This window comes from Leopardus geoffroyi, chromosome D4 (genome assembly GCF_018350155.1).
Source record: "Leopardus geoffroyi isolate Oge1 chromosome D4, O.geoffroyi_Oge1_pat1.0, whole genome shotgun sequence".
Taxonomy (NCBI): Eukaryota; Metazoa; Chordata; class Mammalia; order Carnivora; family Felidae; genus Leopardus; species Leopardus geoffroyi.
In genome coordinates, this window is record NC_059342.1 from 57,705,916 (window position 1) to 57,729,835 (window position 23,920).

At 47.5% G+C, this 23,920-nt stretch overlaps 1 protein-coding gene across 16 annotated transcripts in view; it reads left to right on the forward strand.

The window, feature by feature from the left end:
- Positions 1-23,920, forward strand: part of TMEM8B (transmembrane protein 8B) — a 75,084-nt gene that overhangs the window by 1,363 nt on the left and 49,801 nt on the right. For 15 of the 16 annotated variants that reach the window (XR_006710344.1, XR_006710345.1, XR_006710346.1 and 12 more), the window contains 9 exons: positions 3,838-4,027; positions 4,403-4,610; positions 10,674-10,807; positions 11,123-11,391; positions 12,004-12,329; positions 15,312-15,405; positions 15,590-15,713; positions 15,806-15,948; positions 16,207-16,385. Coding sequence is in view for 10 of the 16 variants with exons in the window: in XM_045469335.1 (XP_045325291.1) it covers positions 3,838-4,027; positions 4,403-4,610; positions 10,674-10,807; positions 11,123-11,391; positions 12,004-12,329; positions 15,312-15,405; positions 15,590-15,713; positions 15,806-15,948; positions 16,207-16,385 (1,667 nt within the window). In the remaining 6 variants the exon portion in view is untranslated. The remainder of the gene's footprint in view (positions 1-3,837; positions 4,028-4,402; positions 4,611-10,673; positions 10,808-11,122; positions 11,392-12,003; positions 12,330-15,311; positions 15,406-15,589; positions 15,714-15,805; positions 15,949-16,206; positions 16,386-23,920) is intronic. The other variant, XM_045469339.1, reaches the window with a different exon arrangement.

Consider the following 23,920-nt stretch of genomic DNA (forward strand, 5'->3'; position numbering starts at 1 on the left):
AACAACGTGTAGCAAACAGATGGACATGGGTTAGTCACCATTATAACGGGATTTGTTTTTGGTAATGAGCCTTGTTCCAGATAAACTTGACTTGCTTAGGAATAATTCCTGACACTTTTAGAGTAGTTTTGAAATACAGATGGGGCCATTTACAGATGGGGAAACTGAGGCTCAGCTGGGGGGCAGTTTTCCTAAGGTCATACAAGCTTGTAAATGGTGGCACTGGGGCTAGAAAAAAGTTTCCTAATTCCTGTCCCATACTAGTGGTTTTTTTTCACTGCAACATATGCCTAATAGGAAAATCGACCCAGTTGGGAGAAGACTCAAAGCACAACCTGTCCTCTCCCCTGTCTTCCCAAAAGGAGGCTCAATCCACAAATTCTTCTTCATTTGCCAGTTGTCAGCCTGCAGCCACCATTCAGGGAGGAAGTGATTCAGAGAGAGAGAGGTCCAACTTCTTAATGGGTAGAATGTGATAGGAGGAGGGGGTCGTGGCTGTAGGAGATATGCCATAAAGTTGGCCCTATCATAAGGAGATGACTGTGGTCTTCATGGCCTCAACCCCTGCCACCTCTGGTGGGTGGCACTATAGATAGGATGGAGATGTGCCTAAGGGAGTCTTTGGCAATAACACCCGAGCAGCTGAGGGTTGGAGCTGGGTTTCGGTGAGCTCTGGGGGCCTAGTTCAGTGTACAAGCTTGAGGAGATCAATACATGCCAACGGTTGTGCCCCTGCAGAGATGTCCAAACTCTATGTGTATGTGCACTGGCATCTGGGCACTTAAGCGTCTGTGTGTGTACCTTAGGGGTCCTTGGGAATGCTGGTCATGTCAGTGTATGTACATGCTTGTCTGTTGGTATGTTCTGTGGGGTGCATGTGAGCCCGTGTGTCCTCTGAGCGCCTATGTTATTACGTGAGGGGAAGAATACATGTTCCTCTTCAGGAGGAACATGCTTCTTGTATAGATGGATTACTGAAGTGTCACCTTCCAAATGGATTTCTTATTTGGAGGCAGTGTTTGGCAGTGTTTGGTCAGCCCTAGCCTGACTCTTTGGAGGAAGGAGCTCTAGAGGGGTTCAGTGTTGATTACTGCTGCTGGCAGATTAGACACTCAGTAGAGGTAGCAGCCACACCAGTTTTTCAGTTCGGGCGAGGGAGAATCCATACTGTTGAGCCCAATTCATAGCTTCCATCCCTGCCACCATGACTTCTTTGTTCATGAGCCACAGGACTGTATAAAGCTAAAAGGTGTGGGTTAAAACACGATTGTCCAGAATTGGGTTCAGGTGCTTTGGGGAGACTTGTAATGAAGTTGGAAAAGAGCACTGAATAGGCCCTACTTTGGGCAGAGTTGCCCTTAATGCTGTTAATAATCACTGCCTTGGTGGCCTGCCTGCAGGGGTGCTCTGTGACCTAGTGGTGTGATAGATTTCACCAGAGGAGAGGCTGGCAATGTCACAGGACCATCGTAGCACATCATAGCACATAGCATAGTCTTGATAAATGCTTATTATTGGCTTCAATCTCATTTCAGGAATGGAAGGTACCTCCTGGGTCTCCTGGTCCTACCCCAATCCTTGGATCTTTTCCTCCGCTGACTGTAGTTGCATAGCCCAGGTGTGCCTGCCCATTCCAGGAAGTGGCCTTTTGTTCTACCTAGTGCTATCACTAGCAGGGCCCGCCTCTGCCTGTATGCATGTGTGTCTGTATGTCTGTCTGTGTATGTGCATGTATGTTTCAGATGGTGGTGGAGAGTCACTCTAGCTTCATGTGGAGGTAATGGAGCATCCAGGACAGCTTCATCTGAGCTTGACCAGGGCTTTACTCATGTTTCCTCTGGGCCACAGCTCTGTTGTGAAATGCCAAACCAGAGCTTGTGGTGATTGGGGCTGTGGATGCTCTCTCAAGCGTCTCCCTTCAGAACTTCTGGGTTCCTCCCACCATGTCAAGTTGCTGGACTTTTCCCACTGGCCCATTCCATGATCTCTATAGCCCCTGGCCACTTTTGGGGTGGCTTAACTAGTTCCCCGGTTCTCCTGGCCATGCCATGTTTCTTTGAATCACAAGGATTTTTGTATTTGTTTATCTACTGTTTCCCAAAACTCATTAGCTACTTTTCACCACCAGTTCTCTGAGAGTCCGCACTGGGGGTTCACCAACATTTCTTCCTAGCAGTAACAATGGCCCATCCCGTGACCCATCCCTGGTACCCGCTTTGGAGGAGGAGAGGCCCTCCCTCGACCCCAGCAGAGGGCGCTCCAGAGCTCTGCTTGCTTGTAACAATAGTATCCAAGCTTTTTAGCTCTTGGCTTTCTGCCTTCCTGTTAATCAGTGCTCAGCTTGCAAGGTGGCAGGTCTTCCTCGCTGAGAGTTGAGACCAATCATGTGGTCTGAACTGGACTGACTAGTCCTTTGGTGTAACTGGCCTTTGAAGATGAGGATAGGCCAGTCTAGGGCCAGTGGCCTCTACATATTTAGGGCAGCTCTGGGTAGGGTGACCTTGAAATTCACTGGTGTCCTCCTTACCTGTGCTCCCTCCTTCTGCAGACTGTCTTTCCCAGGTAGCTCTTTCTCTGTTGTATAAAATACCTCATTTTTGGAGTTACAGCTCCCATTTCTGGAAGGGAGATTGTCAGATGAGGTAAGCCTTGTGGGTATTTCCTATTTGGCTGAAAACTCTCGTCCAGGGTTTCCCCTCCAGCCCCTGCTCTGTCCTGAAGCTGCTTGAGTTCCGAGCCTTCTCATCTGTCCTGGGGGCATCCTTCTGTGCTTCTCTGGGGCTGGTCTTAAATCTCTAGAGCAGTCAGGTTCTCCAGAATTTTGCCTGCCATTTGGGACACCCTTCTATGCAGCTGAGCTACAGGTTATTTTCACAATTCTAGCAGTCATAGTGCCTGTGTGTTTGCCTGGCTAGCTGCTGCCACTAGACTTTTTTGCTCACCTTGGCTGTGCTCTGAACAACCATGATCAGGTATCTTGTAGCTTGACACTTCAGTTAGAGATGACCAGTACCCCCCAACCCCAAGTGTGAATATTTCCAAGTGGTTTGAGATTCCACTGAGTCATGAACTGACTGCCTCACTGGGTCTTCCTCTGGGGAAACACCCTCTGGTTGTTCATTCTGAATCCTAGAGGGCCTGATGTCTCCCTTCTCTCCTGGGAGTTCTCATGGTGTCTGCCAGCTCCTGTTCTTGCCTCTGCCACCCAAGCTGGTCCTTTGCATCCTCACCACATTTCCACTCAACCCTCCCTCCTGCCCTGAGCCAGTATACAGACAGCTTTTGTGAGGCTTCTGAGGGTTTTCACTGCTCTTGGGACCACAGGGGAACAGAAAGGGGAAGAAAATAAACAAGGAAAGTTAGACAGTTCCTTGCTGACTTTGAAGCTCCACAGGTGGAGTTTAGCCTGTTCAGTGGCCCAAGAGTCCATGCCAACACACACACACACACACGCGCGCACACACACACACACACACATACACATGTGTGCCATTCACACATCTGTGTTATTAGGCTTGCTAAGAGGAGAACAATGGCTCCTAAGTGAGGGGTCATATAAAGGGTCCTGGTTTGGGATGTAGATGGATGTAGGTTTGAATTCTCAGTTTGGTCTAGGCTTGAGCCTCAGTTTCCTTATCTGTAAAAACAGGTCATTTTCCCCAAGGCATTGTAAGGATTAAAGCAGATGATGGCTAGGGTAGCATGAGACCCAGCTCCTGGCTCAGAAGAGAATATTTGTTGAGTTTGTGCTATCGGTGAGGAAGACTGGTGTGCCTGTTGCTTAGCAGAAATGCCCTGAGTCCTACGCTGCTCCTTTTTCTCTTGCATGCTCCCCAGGAGGCCTCTTCCTGACTGACTACTCCACCTGCTCACCCCGCAAGCTGAGTCCCTTCCGCTCCTTTGCCAGCACCGAGCTCTTCCACTTCCACGTTCCCGAGGACACGTTCCTGGCTGTTTGGAACCTCATCATCTTCAAGGAGCAGGGGGGAACTTTTGGGGACCACTGTCCAGACCAAAGTGTGACTGTGTGAGTGTCCGAGTTAACATCCTGACCCCACCTCCAACCCCAGACCACTCTCCAAACTAAAGTGTGACTTTATGAGTATCTAAACTGACCTCCTGACCCTGACCCCTGACCCTTGTCCAGATTGAAGTATGACTGAGTGAGGGACAAGACCTTTGTCTCCTGACTACTTCCTGAGTACTGTTTGACTGTGTGAGAGTCTGAGCTGACCTTTTACTCTTTATGTCCTGACTCCTGACCTGGAACCACTTTGTTGTATGTATCAGTGTAGGGAATTCACTTGTGTTATTGGCGATGAGTTGACAGTTCTTCTTTTCCCCATTTCCTGTCTCCCACCCCATTGCCTATTGTCTTCCTCTCCTCATTCTGGTCCCCCAGGTATTTCCGGTCCGGGGCACCCCCTGTCATCAATCCCCTGCACACACACTTCCCGGGGGACACAGCTGTGCCTGGGGTTTTCTCACTGACCCTCAGCTGGACACTGCCCAACCGCACCTCAGGCATCTTTAACGTCAGCAGCCCCTTACCTGGGGACTGGTTCTTGGCTGCCCACCTTCCCCAGGCCCACGGCCACATCTCTGTCAAGGTGGGTTAACGCTGCCCAGGAATGGAGGGGCCAAAGCTGCTTCTCCATGTCTGCTGAATTCCCCCCACAGGCTACTTGACATGCTAATCTTGTGCCAGGGTGGGTAACAGCATAAGGGTGGCTAGGGTGGGGCATAGCTAGAGGGCAGAAGTTTACCTGGTGGGCCAGAGGTCTTGATCTGTAGGAGGCAATTTGGGAGCCTTAGGAGGATATAGTGGGTCCCAGGTTAGCTGAAGGGAGAGTCCAGAGTCCAGAATCGGTCAGATTCCTGGCACTGTGGAGTAGTGTCCCTATTAGAAGGTGCAAGGGTTATTCAAGGTGATCACAGAAGCTGCTGCAGAAGCCCAGGACTGGTCTGGTTCTACATCTTGATTGGTGGTAGCTATGCAGACTCTCATAGGCTCCAGATCAGTCGTTGGTCCATCTAGGAGAATGCATTCCTCTTCTCTCATAATTTCAGCCCCCTATACCCTCTGGAAGACCATAGGAGAACACTTGGGGTCACGGAAGCCCTTTCCTGTTAAAAGGATGCTTAGGGAAGCTGGTGCCCATCCTGGCTGTTGTTTCCCTTTTCTCTAAATATCAGCACTGATTTCATAGAACAGAGATTTTTAAAGTCTAAAGTGTAGGTTCAAAGGTCAGGACGCTTCTTTGTTCTGGTTTGGAGGGGAAAGAAATGCCACAAAGATTTCCTGCCACCTCCAGGTGCTGGGCAGGCCAGGTTTCCTCCTAGTGATAGGATCTACAGGTTTCTTATTCTTATCCATTGGCAGGAAGGGGGGGTATGATGAGCTGGCCATTGGCAGAGTGGGATGGTTATGTGTGTGGGGCCAGTGGTAAGGGTGAAGGACTGAGCATGAACGGAGCAAGAATTTAAAGAACAGGATGCTGAAGAACATGAAATGTAGTGGGACTTGGCCATTGAGAATTGAAAGGGGCAGAAATTTCCAATTAGGTGAAGCTTTGACTCAGATATATCTCTCCAGGCTGAGTTTCTTGAGGGCTGTGGCTCTGTGATTGTATCAGGCTTGCCTTTCCTCCTTCTGCTATAGCTTGGTGTTCAGAGAAGGTCTTGTGAGGCTTTTGAATGAGTTGAGAATTGTACAGGGACAAGTGCACCGGCACTGCTGTTATCAGAGATGGGAACTAGGTCTGAGGTAGCTTCCTGAGGCCTCAGTGATAGGTCTGTTTTTCCTGAGAGTGATGTGCCAGAGAATTTCCTGTCAAGGCCTGGGAGTCCTCTGGATGACAGCATGTTAGTAACTCACCTGGAAATGCCTCTGGGTTCTGGGTGGATCTTGACTCTCTTCAGAACCAAGGGTTATTCTATTCTGAGGAATGTCTTAGGTCTTTGGCCAAATCCCAAAGAGCCCATTCCTGATCGTAACTTTGATCCTTGACTCTCTTTGTGAGAACTGACAGAGAGAATTCTTCTGAAGCCCTGTTCTAGTTATCCAAAAACCTTTCTGGATGGGCAGGAGGAACCTGGGGCCTAGGCCTGGACTGGGATTATAGGAGCTAACACCTGGCTAGGAGAGGTCAGAACTAGCCTTGACATAGCCATTTGCATCTAGATATAGGAAGTAGAGTCTGGGGATTTGGAACTGCAGGCTGGAGGGTTAGCCAGCAGAACTTCTGGGATGTGGCAACATTAGAGACAAGAGGGCACAGTTATACCTTACCCAATGAATGGCAGCAGACCTGGATACCAAGAGAGATGTAGGTCTTTAGACAAGGATTCTTCTAGAGGCTTCGGGGTAGGGATGGGCGAGGATCATCCTTTTGGTTCCCCTAAGAATTAGATTATCTTTTGGAATCTTACATGGGCCTCTAAGGATTCTTAAGTTCTCTGGGTAATTCCGTAGATTCAATCCTGTGGATGAATTTTCCAGAGCATTCCTCCAGGGCTCCATCTTCTTGACTTGCTTTCTCCTTATACCATTGTCCTGACTTCCTGTGAGGCTTCGCCTCGGGTGAGGTTGAAGAGTCCCAACCATAAGAAGGCAGCACTGTTTCTAGGGCCCTCCTCAGCTTTGGACCTATAGTCCTTGAGCACCTGCTTTGTCTCTGACCTTGGATTGGGTGTGAGGGACACAGATAAATAAGATGTATATTCGTGAGATACAGGAGATGTTTTAAGAGGACAAAGGAGAGATGGCTAACTCGGCTTGGTAGTATGGTGGAGGCGGTTTTAGGGAATAGGAAGTGAGGCCTGATGTCGAGAAAGTAAGGAAAGGCATTCTAGGTGGTGGGGGTAGCATGGGTTAAAGCACAGAAGGGAGAACTGAAGTGGTTCAGTGTGGAGTGGTTGTTGGGGTGGGTGAGAGAGCTGGAGGGGTGAGCAGAGCAGATGGTGAAGGACCTAGAAGCTTGAACTTTATCCTGAGAGTGATTGGGATCCTTAAGAGCTGGTAAAAGGGAAGTGAGTTATCTGGCCCTGGCCATTCTCCTGAGCTCTGTGGAGAGTTCTGTGAGCTCCTGTGTCCATGCCATTCACTGCTGTATTGCTAGCACCCAGCACAGAGCCTGGCACATAGTGAGGGCATGGCATATTTTTATTGTTCTTCTGCCATCTTCTCAAATTCATAGTGTCCAAAACTGATCTCACTTCTCCTTTCCTTTTCCCCCTTTTCCTATCAACCTCTTCTGTCTTGACTCATGCCCTCCATCACCTTGTTTTCCCTGTCTCGGAGCATGTGCTCGTTCTGTGGTGCCCAGCCTGCACTGAGGGACTGGCCTTTGGATTGTAGATAACATCTGGCACCCACATGGCTCATTAGGGGAAAGTTTTCCAAATGTCTGGAGCAGAGTTCTCCTCAAATGCTTCCTCTTTCCAGCTCCAAGATTTGAAAGTAAATGAAAGCAGGTAAAATAATGAAAACAAGGATAGGAAAACAAAGAGACAGACTAGAGAAGAAAGGATTCGGCTGAATCCACCGACTAAGACCAAGTGAAGCTCTGTGTCTCAACTTGAAGAGATTAAAATCTACTAACAGTGCTCATTCTGCTCTTCCTCCGCCTTCTAAATTATTATATTTGTGTTTCAAATAGGTAATATATGCACCTGGTACAACATTCGAAAGGTACAAAAGGCATACAGTGAAAAGTAAGTCTTCCTTTCATCTCCTTCCGGTCCCCCCTTCCCCTCTCCAGAGTTTAGTAACTAGCTGTTAACTAGTTCCTTATATTACTCTTTCCTAACTGAAACACTTTTTCCTTTTGGCCATTGTGACTTTACAGAACTGTCCTTATTTTCCTCCTGTCCACCTCTTCCTCCTTCTCTGTGTCCTTTCTTGGTGTCTCCTCTGCCTGGTGCATATTGTGGGGCCCCAGTGCTAGGTCCTGAGACAGTTCCTTTTTTATTTCTCCATTCTCTTGTTAGGTGTCCCCAGAAGAATAGTTTTAAATACCACCTATAGGTTATGCCTTCCAAGTGTATTCCATGAGTCCTCATTTCTTTGAACTTCAGACTTCGTATTTAACTGCTTACTTGGTATCTCTGATTGGATGTCCAAGAAATGTCTCAAACTTAGCATGTACAAATCAAAACAAAGCCAAAAGTAAAAATCTCTTTGATTCCCATTTTACTTCTTCTAGGCTAAGCTTCTTCTCTCTCTTTTCTTCTCCATAAATTGGCACTGCTATTCACCATTTGTTCAAGCTCCAAATTTTGGTGTCATACTTGATTCTTCTTTTCCCTTTAATTCTCTATAGCTACTCCATAAAGAAAAAGTCTTGTTGACTCTACTTCGAAAGCATGCTCTGGAGGCATCCACTTCTCTCTTTCCATTCTGAGCATACCTTCCCTGAGCTTTGTCCTGGACCACTGCAGTAACCTCCCAGGCCTCTCCCTGCTTCCACTCTTGCCCCCTGCAGTCTGTCCAGCACTCTTCCATGTTGATTGGTGCTGACCGAATGTGGGCCAGGGATTGTGCTGGGTACTGGGATATCCCTACAGAGAAGGGCAAGTGTCTTTGGGCATCTTAGTCTGTAAGCCCTATCCAGAGTCTAGCTACCCTGCTCAGGCCTTCCTTAGGAAACTCAGCCCAGCCATACTAGGACATCTAGGGTTCAGTTGAAGGCTTTCCTTCCCAGCTTCTTTCAGACTGGTTCGCACTCTACTTCTCACTTTGGCCCTCCTGGTTTCTCAAGTGTCCTTGCTTTGGCCCTGTTCCTTACATGACTGCTGATGTTGGCTCAGTTTGGACTCTCTCACCTGGCTCATGCCTTGGCAGCTCCTGAAGACCTGGCTTCTGGTGCCCTTTCTCTTGCCCTATCATAGGGCGAAGGCTGCTGTACCTCTGCACCTTCCCTGCTCTTCACCGATTGAGTGCTTCCTTCCACAATAAAGGAGGAGTGTTAGATGTGCCCATTATACAGTTTAAGGAAGGAATGCATTTTAACCATTGAGGTCATGTCCACTAATCCTTCAGTTAAGCCAACAGCAAGAAAGATGTGGAGGAAAGTATCTCTTCCCCTGAATTGTCCATCCTGCAAGGAAATGAGCCACCTCCCAAGTGTGAGCCTCCACCCTTGGGGCTTGCTTACTGCAAAGTTATTGTGGTGGTAATTCCTGCCCTAGGAAGTGGGGTTGATGAGATGCCTTGTGTTAGTATTTCTGGGCCTTAGGGTTTGACACCAAAGATGAGGGATCTGCTTTGGATATCAGAGATGAAGGCCTCTGAGCAACTAGGTAGGTTGAAGAGCTCTATGAAAGGATCCTCTTTTTTAGCACCTAGTATTTGCCAGGTGGTGTGCTAGGCATTGAGGATGCAATGCTGCAAAAGGCACAGAAGAATTCCAGGCGAAGTAGTGAGATCTTCTGGCCTGGCATCCGTCAAGGCCTTCTTCCAGCCTTGTGGAGTTTTGCTGGAAGTCAGTGCCTTGGCTGGCTTATTCCATGGTATGGAACTCAGTAGGATGTCAGAGCCTGCAACATTTGTCAGAATGAGGTTTAGAGGTTTGTCTTGGTCAGAATAACCACATAAATAAACAGTAGCCTCCAGTTTAGTGGGCCCACATAAGGCCATTTGTCCAGAATAACAGAGAAGCCTAATCAGGAACCCCATCCTCTGAATTGCTAGGATTGGTGGGCTTAGGTAGCTGCAGATGTTGCAGGAACAGAACAAAGGGACCAGAGGAACCAGAACAAAGGGACTGTGCCCACTGAAGAGTGAGGAGGCTGTGTGTGTCAGGTGGTGTGAACTGAGTCGACAAGGGTCAGGGATTTCACCCAGAAGAGCAGCTTAGATGTGACTGTTGTCCAGCAACGGAAGAAACCTAGCCTGATTCAGAAGAAGCAGATGAATCTGTGGGTCTCCTGAGGCAGAGCAGTGGGAGGGGAGACAGAAAACAGGCTTTGGCTTCATAAACATCAGAGCTGCCCCCAGCTGTGTTGATTGATTGATTGGTTCATATATTCAGCAGACATTCATCTGTGAGGTATGCACTTTATATTACGTTCCATGTCTGGGGGAGCAAAAATAAAATAAGACAAGGTTCCTGTTTTCAAGCTGTTTACAGTCTGGAGGTTGCCTAGGAGGTAGAGTGGCCCTTCCCTGGAGGTGTTAAAGCAGAGGCTGGACAAGCTCTTGGGAGGGCAGGTGGGGGATAAAAGAAATTAAAGATTCAGATTAGTAGGCTCCAGTGGGTTTGGACTGGAGGCCTCAAGGAGCTTTCTAACCCCCAAAGAGAGCCGGTGTTCTAAGTTTTTGAGGGCTTGGAGGGGAAATGGGGTAGTTTGAAATTGCATCAAGGGATGGTCCAGGACTGCTCAGGAGGAGGAGTTAGAGTGGAGGAGGAGCGGGCCTGATTGTCAGGAAGGACTGGGTTTGAGTCCCCAAACAGCCAAGGCCGAGGATCACAGCAGATCCTAGAGACCTAGGAAAGACAGAGGTGCAGACAAGGCAGGAGGGACCTAGGGCCTAGAGAGACCTCAATCCTAGCTCTGGGGGCAAGAGGCCAGAGGAGCTTTGTCCCCGACCCCTCAGCAGATTCTGTTTGCCTTGCTTTAGTATCACCCTTGCTGTCTCTACTCTCCCACCACCCCTGCTTTTGTCTCAGGGTCTCCAGGATGAGTGTCAGTACCTCCTTCAGCCGCAGCTGATTGTCCGGCGTTTGCTGGATGTTGCTGTGCTGGTGCCTGGCCGTCCCTCAGAGCAAACCCTCTCCCCGCACAATCGCTCAGCCCTGTACAAGTAAGTCAGATACTCCCCCAAACCTGATCCTTTCCCTCTTCCTTTCCCTCTTCCTTCCCTGGCCTCAAACAGGCAATAGCGTTCTTTTGGCTTCTTTTCACCCTGTGGCCAACCTGGGCTGCTGGGCCACCCAAAGCCCTGAGGGTGGGTTGGACCCCTGCCTCCCTCTCTCTCAGCATGGACAGGAGGACCTGAAAAGGCCTCCTGTTATCCCCTGTCCCTTCCTGCTAACTTCTTCCTAGTGTTTTCTTCATTCTGGTGTCCTTCTCACCCTCTCACCTGTCCTTTCTTACCCCCAACCTCCCCTCTGTCCAGGGTCTTTGTGCCCAGCTTTACTTACAGGGTTTCAGCACAGCTGGTATGCGTGGGGAGCCGCGGGGCATCGGTGTGCCCCCTGACACTGCGCCTACGTCCCAAGGCCCCACCCCTGCACAACTCAAGCTCTGTATCCTGTGGAGGTGCCTCAATGTGCCAGCTGGAGCTGGCACTCCCCCCCTGGGGGCACTGGGTCTACGTGCGTGTGGAGATACCATCCCGGGGTCCTGGCAGGACCATCCGCTTCCAGCTGTGTGTGCGGTTGCAAGGTCAGAAGCCCCACATCTGCCTCTGCCACTGCCACTCAGCCTGTGCTGATATCTGTGGCTGGGAAGAGGCAGCGTGGTGGCTGTGTTCGTTGACCCTCTGCCATGTCCCTGTAGTCTGCTCAACTCCACCCAGGCTCCTTTACACCCCCAAAAGCCCTACCAACTTGGAGCTTTGATTTGTTGGAAGGCCTTCAGATCATTATTTTGCACCGGATTTGGGGCTAACTAAGGGACCTCAATACTCTCCTTGGCTTAGTCTCTTTTTCAGTTTCCTACGGTAGGCAGGGGCATCGAAAACCACCGCCCTTGCCAAAGCCCTTGCCAAACACTGAGAGGGCCCATCATCTGTTTCAACAGTGTCTTCACTGCCCTTAGGGAGGGACAGATGACTTGGACTCCCTCCACATGACATGACATTAGCTGTGACCACTAGGAACCCCCTGGGCCCGATCCTGTGACCCTGGATGCCCCATATTCCCAAGGGGCATTTGATTCTAGTTCTTGTCTCTCCCTACCCTCTGCTAATTCCTGTCTGGCTCAGACCTGGTTTGTGGTGGGGCTGCAGGGCTTGTGAGGGCAGCAGGCCCCAGCACTGATTTCCTCTGCCCACAGAGTGCCCGCAGCCCAGCCTGTCCCGTGTCCTGGTCCCTGGAGCTGCCATGAACATGCCCCAGTCACTGGGCAACCAACCACTGCCCCCAGAGCCGCCATCCCTGGGGGCCTCTCCTGAGGGGCTTGGGGCCACATCTCCACCAGAGCACTGCTGGCCAGTGCGCCCAACGCTGCGTAATGAACTGGATACCTTCTCTGTCCACTTCTACATCTTCTTTGGCCCCAGCGTGGCCCTCCCCCCTGAGCGCCCGGCAGTGTTTGCCCTGAGGCTGCTGCCAGTGCTGGACAGTGGGGGCGTCCTCAGCCTGGAGCTCCAGCTCAATGTGGTACTCTTGGTGGAAAGCAGCGGGGGCGGTGGGGGGAGGGGGGAAGGTTGTCCTGGAGGGGAACTTAAAGGAGAAGGTGTCAGGGGTGTGGGGGCTCTTAACTCCTTCTGGAAGCATATCTGGGTTCCTTTTGACCAACTTTATGATTAGCGACCATGTCTCAGCCCAATTCTGGTCAAAAAACATTCCCCTGAGTATTGACTTTACTACAGATGGGCTAGGTCAGCCAGGGCAACTCAGAGTGGGCTAAACTTATCCCAGTTTTATAGGTTAACCTTCCGCTTCCTAAGGGTCTCTATGGCAGGTGTTCACTTTTCTTGCAAATCTGTGATGGGGAGTTCATCACCTCTTAAGGCCATGCAGTCCATATTTAGCTCTGATTGCTAAAGGCAGTCTTCACATTCCATGAAAATCTGCCTCCGTGGATTTCTATCCACCAATCTTTGTTTTGCCCCTGAAGCTATTGCCAGTAAATCTATCCTTGTCCTTTTTATTTTTTTTTAAATTAATAGACTTGATTTTTCAGAGAAGTTTTAAGCTTATAGAAAAATTGAGCAGAAAGTAGAGAGTTCCTATAGCCCCCCTCTTTCCCTGCACAGTTTCCTCTATTATTTACACCTTGTATCGGTGTGGTACAGTTGTTATATGCTGTCTTATTTTAACAGTCCTTCATATGCCCCTCAATCTCCCCTAAGCTGAACAATCTCAGCATCTTAGACATCTCCCATCCTCTGCTGTCTCCTCTGGTCATGGTGTCTCTGAGATCAGTGATCCAAGGGGGTCTGACCAGGGTGGCAGGTGGTGTTTGTGCAGCCTGAGATCCAGTTCCCTCTTCCAGCTTCCACATCACACTGGGGAATCACCTGGGGCCGCGGTGAACTAACATCTTGAGGTCTTTTCCTTTTTCCTTTTTATTTTCTTCAAAACAGTTGTAGACACTTACTTTTTTATTATAAAAATAATAGGATCACATGTAAAAGTTTTGGAAAGTCGAAGACATAAAATTGTGTGTCCTCTCAGTCCTTTTTCATATTAACTTCTGTGTTTATCTACTTGCAACCAAGGGGCATACGCATTTTCATGCTCTGAGCCTGCCTGTGAACTGCTGCCCATTCCTGTCTCATATTTTTGCAGTGAACTTTGTGACTTGAATGGAAGAATTCATGTCCATCTTTGAGCCATTGCCTAATACTAGTTTGGGCCTTGGGTCTTCCCTGCTTTAGGTAATTCACACACTCGAAGAGCCAGGCTTCATTATTTTCAGCATTAAATAAGACTGGGCTGAGGGCAGAGTCCTGTATCAGGACCTTAGTGACTGTCTTAGACTGGCATTGATCCAATAATTTATGTACTGTTTCCCCAGCCAGGCTTTTAACTCTATTATTCCCCTGCTCCGGGGGCAGGCACCATTTTCCTATCAGCCAACCTGAGACCTGATCTGTGGCTAGATGTGGTCTTTTATGGCACATGGCTCAGAACTTTTTGTCCTTCTGCTGGTCAGGACAGAGCAGATTCTTCAACCTGAAGACATTCCTTATTTTCATACTTAAATTTGGACTCTTACTGCCTTTGGGCAGTGACAGTGAGGTCTTGATTTGACCTTGAAACTGTAGCACCCATTTCAGAGACCAGCACCACGCATACTTGTTCTTCCTCAGTGTCTTGAGAGTAGAAGGCCAGTGCCCCCACCCCCCATGGCTCCTCCCTGGCCCTTTCTGCATTCATCCGCTTATATTACACCCATCTATATGCCATGACATTTGTTACCCACTGCAAACAGTCCGTTATATTTATTCTGAAAGATGTTGACTCATCTTCTATGCTTTTTCCCTCCAAGTATTTTGATTTTTTTCCCCTTGGAATCAAGAACTGAACATTTGGATCACAGAACTGCATACCTAGAGGACATTTTTCCTTTGGCTTCCCACTAGAATGATTTCTATGGAATACTCTGGCATATTACCCTGGCTTGCATTGAAGGAAGTTATAAGCAAGTTGTATGAAATTCACCCTTGTGGTTGAGGACAGGATGCATGACAGAACACAGTGCTTCTTTGATTAGAATTTTCCTGAGAACCACCCCTTTGGATGCTGTACTTCTGAGACTCCGATTAAATTTTATCTTATGGACTCATAAAATCTGGTAACTCATTATGTTTCCTTTTTTGCTTTGGTTGCTTGGAAGTCAGCATCAAATATATGGCTCACAGCTAGAGACAGACTTTATTTTCTTATCTTGATCTTTAAATTTCCCTCATGCATTTACTTCATCCTATTATATGCATTTAATAAGCTACCTCAAATCCTTCTTGAATGAGGTGAGCTTATGGCATCCTGCTACTTTTATTGTTGTAGACACTCCTTACGTTTAGTCCTGTGGATATCTGGTTTCTTTAAATCCCAGACAGGTTGCTACATTAACCCCTCAGGCATTCTGTTACTGACATTTAGTACCTAGGATCACTTCACCTGAGGAAGAATACATTTCTTTCCACGCCTCCTGCCTTCAGACCCAGGTGAAGATAAGAAGGTGACTGAAAACCTTACAGTTACCTTTGTTCACAACTAGTTTCTACATCCAGCAACAGTCCCCCTCCTATTCCCTCCAGCAAGCGAGACAGGACTGAAACAGGATGTTCTCCCTTGCCTAGACAGAGTTTAAACAATTCTGCTCAAAGACAGCATTCAGAATTGGGCCTTTCCTTCTCATTAGTTTTTGAAAGATCTCTGCTGTGGAAGATCTGGTGTTCTCCAGTTTTTCTGTTCTAAGAATGGAGACGAGAGAGGGCGAAAGAGAGAAAAAGACGGGGAGAAGGAGAAAGGCAGGCTTTGACGTGGAGAGCACCTACAGGAATGGATGTCCAGCGAGCTCTTGGAGGGGTTTCTGGAGAAGGGTTAACAGGTGTAGGAGTCTGGGGGCGGTGGGGTGGTGGTAGGGCTTGGAGGGTGTGACTGCCTCTTCTTCATACCTGCCCTCCTCAGAGCTCCCTGCGCCAGGAAAACGTGACAGTGTTCGGATGCCTGACTCACGAGGTGCCCTTGAGCCTGGGGGATGCAGCAGTGACCTGTTCTAAAGGTGGGGGTGAGGAACGGGAGAAGCAGAGGAGGCTTTAAGTCTGGGGCTGGGGCAGTAGGGGATGGTATGGAGAAAGGATGGGCTAGGGAAGTAGGGTCAGGTGGGTGAAGGTTCTTTAGGTCTTGACCCCATACTGACTCCTCCTCCCTCTCACTGATATATGCCCTCTTCTCCCTTCTCTAAGAGTCCCTGGCTGGCTTCCTCCTCTCTGTCAGTGCCACTTCCAGAGTGGCCAGGCTGCGAATCCCCTTCCCACAGACCGGGACCTGGTTCCTGACCCTCCGCTCTCTGTGCGGCGTGGGGCCTCGGTGAGCGGAGCGGGGCGGGGCAGGGCGGGGTTGGGACAGGGAAGTAGTGGCCTGGCCGGGGCCGCAGGTGACCACGGCCCTCATGTGCGCAGGTACGTGCGGTGCCGGAACGCGACGGCTGAGGTGCGGCTGCGCACTTTCCTGTCCCCTTGCGTGGACGACTGCGGGCCCTATGGCCAGTGCAAGCTGCTGCGCACGCACAACTACCTGTACGCGGCCTGCGAGTGCAAGGCCGGTGAGCGGGCTGGGCTGGCGAGGGAGCCGCGCCGGTGGGCTCCTGGGTGGGGGTGGTCTGGACTGCGGGGCGGCAGCTGGAACTGAGAATGGGTTTGGAGAGAATTGGAGGTCCGAGCCAGGGTGAGACCACCCACTACCGGCTGTGACGTTGCGCCTGGCAAGAGGCCGCCAGCAGAAGTGTCTGCCCAACCCGAACCCAACCGTGGCTGCCTTGGGCCCTCTTCCACCTTCCACCTTGTGCTCTCCCCCCTCGCAGGGTGGAGGGGCTGGGGCTGCACTGACAGTGCAGATGCGCTCACTTATGGATTCCAGCTGCTGTCCACACTTCTGCTCTGCCTGAGCAACCTCATGTTTTTGCCACCCGTGGTCCTGGCCATTCGGAGCCGATACGTGCTGGAGGCTGCTGTCTACACCTTCACCATGTTCTTCTCCACGGTATGCGGTGCATCTGTGTCTTCACCAAGTCCTTATTTCATGGTGATGGGTGAGGGTCTGCATTTCCACCGTGTTTTCCACGGATGTGGGGATGTCTACACCTTCATCATATGAGGATGTCTCCTTTTCAACGATGTCTTCTACAGCAGTGTCATGGCATGCGAAGACTATAGTAATTTTTGTAAGGCACATTGGGATAAATTAACAAGGCCGTTTGTAACTTAAGATAAGCAACAGCCACTAGAAACAGTGTGTGTTCTCCAGCTGTGTCACACCCCAGGGGCCAAGGAGACCTTTACTTAAACACCCTGGCTGTTTTATGGTATGGAACGGTGTCCACAGCTTCACCTTTCCACTCTGAACGGTGGCAAGGGATCTGCACTTTCTCCCATGTCTCTGTACAGAGTCTCCACTTCTCATGATGTGAGGGCTAGCTACACTGTGTTCATGTTCCTCATTGTCCTGGGGACTTCTGCATCTTCAGCATGTTCTTATGGTATGAGAAGGTGTATCCCCATTTAGTCACCATGGCCTCCTTGATCTCTCATGAGAACTTTTGGAAGACAGAGAGGATGTCTCTACCTGGGTAGTTTATAGAGCATTCTGGCTCTTGGGATCCTAAGAAATCTTATGGACTCAGCTATGTCCTGAGCCATCATGGGAAGTGGTGGTGTGACATAAAATTCCAGCTCAAAGGAGCATATTTTGATGAAGATTAGTATAGTTTTAAATCCTTACCCTCCCATTACAGAATGTCCACAATCCCCTCTCCATGTCTTCCCACTCCTCCACAAACAGAAAAGTTCATATTAGAGCAAGCATCACAGTGAAAGGAAAAGGTAGAGGAGTGAGCCTGCGACTGTGATGTAACTTCCATGTAGATTTTCCCCCTGAGATGCTGCATCTAGGGATCTTTTCAGCTCATCTCTGGACTCTTGGCATCTGGTGACATATAGTGCCTGGTTATGAGCACTGCAGAAATCTTAGATTCAGACTTTCCTCTTGTCTTGGCAACAAGAATCACAAAAATCAATATGTGTTTCCGTTTTGTTCAGCATTAATAGATCACACATATGTCCAAATCACAAAAGTTCTACTTATCATTCAGGAGAAAGTAGGGGGTGAATTGAGGGGCATGCTGTAGGGTCCTCCAGGATGTTCATGCACAAATGAGGAAGAGGAGGCTATCACCATGCCCTGTAGAGAGACCTTGGCCTCTTCAGCTGGGTGAGAAGGGCATACTCCAATTTTGCTTGGCTGCCCCCCACCCCTTTTAGACCTGCTCTGACAGTGCCTCATTCTATTTTTATAGTAGAGAGTGTTTCTCTTTACTGCCAGATGCCCTTTATACTGTTGCTACCGAATCCTCTAGCAACAACTGTTCCACCAGCCCACTCCTGGATGCATGCAGATCTAATGGAATTCATAGTAAGAGTACCTGAGTGTGTTAGGAGCCTGGAGCATGTGGGGAGACTGTGTCCATTCTCTGCACTTTGCACGAACATCTGGGCATTGGCTCTAGAATGTTTAGTATACCAGATGACTCCTCATATTCTGGATACAGTGGCAAATTGTCCTTGACAGAAGGGGCCTTTTCCCCAGTTGGAACACCAGGGGAGCCTGCAGTGACTGACATCACATACAGAGCTTCCACTTTCTTAAATGGGATAATAAGCAGAATGCCTGGCTGGCTCAGTCAGTAGACCAGGTGACTCTTGATCTCAGGGTTGTGAGTTCAAGCCCCATGTCAGGTGTGGAGTCTACTTACAAAAGAGAAACACACAGGATAATAAGCAAAAGATCAAGGAAAAGATCCTGGCCTCTGAGGTGTTGCCTGAAGTCTTGCTCTAACCCCTGTTCTTTTACCACATGGGCCAAAATGTAGAGCTACTAGTCATCCAGTTTTCCTGGGCAAGTTCCCATCTCTCTTCCTTTCCCATTCTTTACTTAGTCTAGACTTACTTCGTTCCTCCACAGTCTGCATTTAAGGACCCATTGATCATATTGCAGGTAACAGTCCCAGGGCAGTAGATGACAGTCTTCCCTGTCTTCAAATCCAGGACAGTCTACACCTGGGAGTAGCGCATCGAGTCCTATCCAGGGCATGGGAGTAGACAGTAGGTTTGTTCTTCAGGAGTTCAAAGTATAAATATGTAAAATATTTAAAATGCAAAATACATTACATAATATGTAAAATACATTAAAAGAAAAACAAGTCACAAATCCAGCACTTGATTTTGTATGTAGCAAGACCAGTTCAGATAACGGTAATAATAAAATAACATTTAGTGTGTCAGGCACTGCTAACCGAGTTCTCACAATAGCACTAGAGTAATAGATAAGTACTTTTTTAAAAAAGTTTATTTATTTTGAGAGAGAGAGAGTGCACATGTGCACAAGCAGGGGAGAGACAGAGAGAGGGGGAGAGAGAATCCCAAGCAGGCTTCAGGCTATCAGTGTAGAGCCTGACTCAGGCTCAATCCCACGAACTGTGAAATGATGACCTGAGCTGAAATCAAGAGTCTGATGCTTAACTGACTGAACTACCCAGGAACCCAAATAGGTGCCCTTATCATCCATTTTTGCAGATGAGGGCAGTTTACCTACTTTGTCTGAGGTGTAACATGAGTGGTAGAACCATAGATCCCTCACATGTAATCACTAAGCTATATTGTTCTCCAAGTACCAAGGCAGCGAGGCAATTGATAAACTTCTAACCTGACTTCAGTTTTTCAGAAATCCTGAAGTATGTAGAGAACCTTATGACCTCAGTTTAATAGTTCTCAAATTCTTTAAAAAAATTTTTTTTTCAACGTTTATTTATTTTTGGGACAGAGAGAGACAGAGCATGAACGGGGGAGGGGCAGAGAGAGAGGGAGACACAGAATCGGAAACAGGCTCCAGGCTCTGAGCCATCAGCCCAGAGCCCGACGCGGGGCTCGAACTCACGGACAGCGAGATCGTGACCTGGCTGAAGTCGGACGCTTAACCGACTGCGCCACCCAGGCGCCCCTCAAATTCTTTTTTAAAAAATAGTTCTCAAGGGGCACCTGGGTGGCTCAGTTGGTTAAGTGTCTGACTCTTGATTTTGGCACAAGACATGATCTGATGGTCATGAGATTGAGCTCTGCATTGGGCTCCACACTGAGGGAGTCTGCTTGGGATTCTCTCCCTCTCTCTCTGCCCCTCTCCCATTTCACACACATACACACAAACACACATTCTCTCTCTCTCTCAAAATAAATAAATAAACATTAAAAAAATTAAAATAGTTCTCAAATTCTTAAAAGGTAGGAACCAATGAAAAGGTCAGAAAATATAACCAAATACAAGAAGTCATCAAGGGAAATCTATCAATAATTGCAGTTGTGCAACTCTAACGCATGCAGTCCAAAGCCGTGAGCCCTTCACAGTGCTAGTCGGATCCTTACAATCCGCTCCCCAAAAACCCAGACAGAGCTGATGTCTGGGGCTTTCCTTGTTGACTGCTGACATCCTGGCTACAAGCCTGCCTTCTCATATCTCTTCTGTTTCTCATACCTCACAAGTCATTCTTAGTGGCCCTTGGCAAAATCCCATGATTTTTTCCAAGAGGAAATGGAAGCAGAAAATAAAAGAATAGCAGTAACTTCCTTTATATCCTGAGTGCAAATATTCCAATCTTTGCACGGATTGAATATATCTGCATTTTCAGTTTTACATTCTATAGTGCCTGGATAACTCCATTTTGAAGCATTAGATGAACTCTACAGTTAGGTTATAAAAATATAAAATTCCATAGAAAAAAAATTTACATTAATTTTCAAAAATTACCTCATAAGTAAAGAACTGTCCAAAGCTGAGGAAGTATCAAATTAAATTAGAATTATATTAACAAAAGCCAATTTGTAGTCTAAATTTTTTTTCTTAAATATTCCCTTATCTTCTTGTGTTATTTCTATCACTTCTTTTTATTGCTGCTAACATAAGGAATACCAATGTAGAAAATAGCCCATAATTTTCAGCAGATCAACGATATTACAAGTTTGTTTGTTTCTTTATTTCTGCATGGAGGAAAGTTTATTACAGTAGGGATGTGCTTTCATGAACATATATGGCATAAAGTATAAGATGACTAGAGCTTACGGAGCACATACTGGGCACCAAACGTACAGGAGAGTATTCCAGACTTTTAGAGTAGAGTCTCCCAGGTGACACCATAACTAAGCCTTCAGGAGGCCATTCTGGTGTTTTGTTCAGCCGGTTGCTTCTAGGAGATGGGCAATATGTTTACACCAGTGAAGTCTGTGGTGGTGAGTGATTTGCTTTCCTTTGTTGACTACAAATTGTGTCTCCTGGTTAAAGATGGTAATAAATGGGGTACCACGGCCAGGGATAATGGATTCTGTTACACGAATAATAGAGCAGGTGGAAGCAAATATGTATATCCCAGAATATATAATGACAAGATGCTGTCTTCTCCAGGTTGAGGAGTTTCGATGAAGTAAGCTGACACAGGTTGTTGGCTGGTTTCCCTAGCAAATTGTGCCCCATGAAGGAGTCAGTGATGGGCTTTACTGATGGTGTTTTTAGACATTCAGCAGTAACTGTAGCCAGATCAGGATTGGTGTTCTCCTCACGCTGCAATTTTAATTTAACTCTACCCCCGTGGGTTTCCTACAACCTTAAACAATCTCTCTGACCTTTTAGTATGCTTGGAGAATAATCAGCCATAGAATACTAGTGAAATGATTGCTCTCCAAACCTCTCTACTCCAGAGACAAGCTCTCCATTATCCCCTACTCTTTTTTTTCAGTGCAGAGAAATTCCTAGGAGAAACTCAGCCTTCAATTAATTATTCCTTTAGATGTGTCTTCACTATTAGGTGATTCGGCTTTACTTTTCTTTTGCTGATGTGTATCTTCTCTTATCTGAGATTGAAGGATTTATTACAAGTCCCTCTTCCAGAAAGGGCATTCCAGAAATGCCCATTTTGGGCATTTCCTCCTAAATACTTGAAAGTCAGGCAGATGGAGCAAGTGCTCGGTGAGGGCTGAAATGTAGAATTAATGTTTTAAAATGAAATCCAAATCAGAAAACAGTATTGGGTCATTTAGTAGCTGTAGTACTTATATCTGGTCTTAGAGGTAGAGAATAATCAATATCCAATAGCTAAAATAGCAAAAGACCAAAATATCGATTTGATTAGGAACCAAAATTAACTCTCAATTAATTAGGACATACAAGAGAAAGAAAAATTTGATAAAATAAATCTTTTGGGTGTGTTTAAACACTAATATTAATGCAGATGTGGACTCTCATGAAAAGTCTCTCAGAGTTTCCCAGTAAGAACTCACTTTCTCAGTTTAATAATATGTAAGAGGGAGCCATGTCCCCAAACTTAAAAGCCTGGGATACTCAAAACGTGATCATTCCAAAGCAGTCTCTTTCTGAAGGGACAGCATTTTTACCTCCAAAGTGAAGGGAAAGACAGAAGACAGATACATAAGCTTAGGACTTTAAAATTTGGAGGAATCAAACCCAAGGTTTCCCAATGCCAATTAATACACCTAAGTTTTCTTTTTCATTTTTTTTTCTTTTTCTAAACTCCTAGCTCCTCCCTATTCTTACATTATTCACATTTCTTCCTTTGTCACAGGTGCAAATTTTACAATTTGAATAACTGGATGAAATCTTCAACAAGCTAAAAAGAAACTTAGCAATTTCTTTCTCATCCTTTGTTTCTAGAGACTGAACTTTCGAGTCTGTTTTCCCACTCTATTGTTGGCAGCTCTGCACCTGGATGGGATTCTTCTAGTTTTCACAGCAGACCTGCTTCTGTTTTCCATCTGCTTTTTTCTACAGGGGATACTGTTTGATTAAGGCTGGGGTGTCATGGTTTGTCATTTGAGGTCAGGATAGAATGTTTTTTCCTGAACTCTTCTTCCTGACCTCACTTCCACCTTCTCATTCTCAACTCTAATGCAGTCAAGCAGGAGACCAGGTTCTCCCACTTCCATTCTTCCCAGAAGCGACAGAGACCCATTGCTGCCAGAACGGAATGACTTGTGATATTACTCAGCTACCTCTTATCTCACCTGTGGACTGGATATCCCTGCCCTCCACCCACAGCCAAGGTTATGCCTGTGGAAGGCTGGGCTACCTCTCTCACTGAGGTCTGTAAGGCCACCTCTCTTGGGACTCAGAGAGTCCTTGTGATGTAGGGTTGCCTTTCAATAGAATGATGAAGAAGTTGATCTGGGCTGCAAGTTGTACCTAAAGGGTCCCTTCAGTCAGTGATGCAGCTGCTTCAAAGGCCACCTTTGGGTGGTACAACACAGCTTTCCTGCCCCAGCTTCAGTTTAGCCTGATGTATTTCATTCCAACCCTGGCAATGACACCAGCTTGTTTCTCTGATCAAGAGATGCCCTTGGTAGACATGGCTCCCTGAGGACCTGGGGTGACATGCAGGGGACAGAGATCAAGCATACTGTTTCACAGAATCTTAAGAAATTTTTTTGATCCCATAAAATCTGCTAGTATGTCTCAAGGTCAGCTCCAATGAGTAGATTTTCATCGTTTATATAGGTCAAAAACCTTTTTTCTCCCATTATAGCATTTAAATTTTCTTCTTTCATCACCATAAGGTTCTAGTCTTCCTGACCCGGAGCAGGGACAGTATCAGGTGATGGGGGAGTGAGCATGCCACCATGATGTTCATTTTAAGTCTGGAGCTGTTTGTCCTCATAGGTCCTGTTTTGTCTTTGGGTGGGCTCATAGCACATGACACAGAGGGATATATGTTCCCGTCATTTTTGCACCAAAGATAGTCCTAAAACCATACATGTGATTAGTGTTTGATACCAATAAATAATCAAATCACATAAATTCTACATGGAAGTTCAGAGAGAGGTGACAGTAAATGTTCTAAGGCAAAGAGAACTCAGGTTATTCCTGGGTAGCCCTTTTTACAAATAAGGGAACACAGGATGCCAGAGGCATTGTCCAGAGAGGCAGAGGGGTTGGGACCACAGACCAAGGACGGCTGACTGCAGACCTTGGTTCCTTAATGGGGGTGCCCAGTATAGTCTGATCCAGTTCCACTTGTGTCCTCTGCACCCCCTTTGAAGCTCCTGAATACTCTCCTCTTTACCATCTTTCCCACGGTGGAGGATAGGTGGACACTGTCCCATCCCTACATTATTTTCCGTGGTGTAAAGTGACATGCTCTTATCCATGGCCTAGGGACTGCTTTTTTCCTTACTGTTTCATGTCTCCACCCATGACATCGGGTGGGAGGGGGTGAAGAGGGCCAAGTAATGTAAGCCTGAAGATGAATGCATCCGAAGATGAGGCTGAGCTATCAGGGGAGACTGGGATATGCAGGGGTGGCTTAGGGTCTGGGTTGGCCACAAGATCAGACTCCAGCCCCACAGCTTGGGCCAGGGGTGGGGATTATAGGTGGGACCCATGGCGAGCATGAGAAGTAGGGAAGGATTGGCCTCAGTTTGACAGACCTGGATCCCCTGCCTGCCTGGTGCTCACCACAGTACATT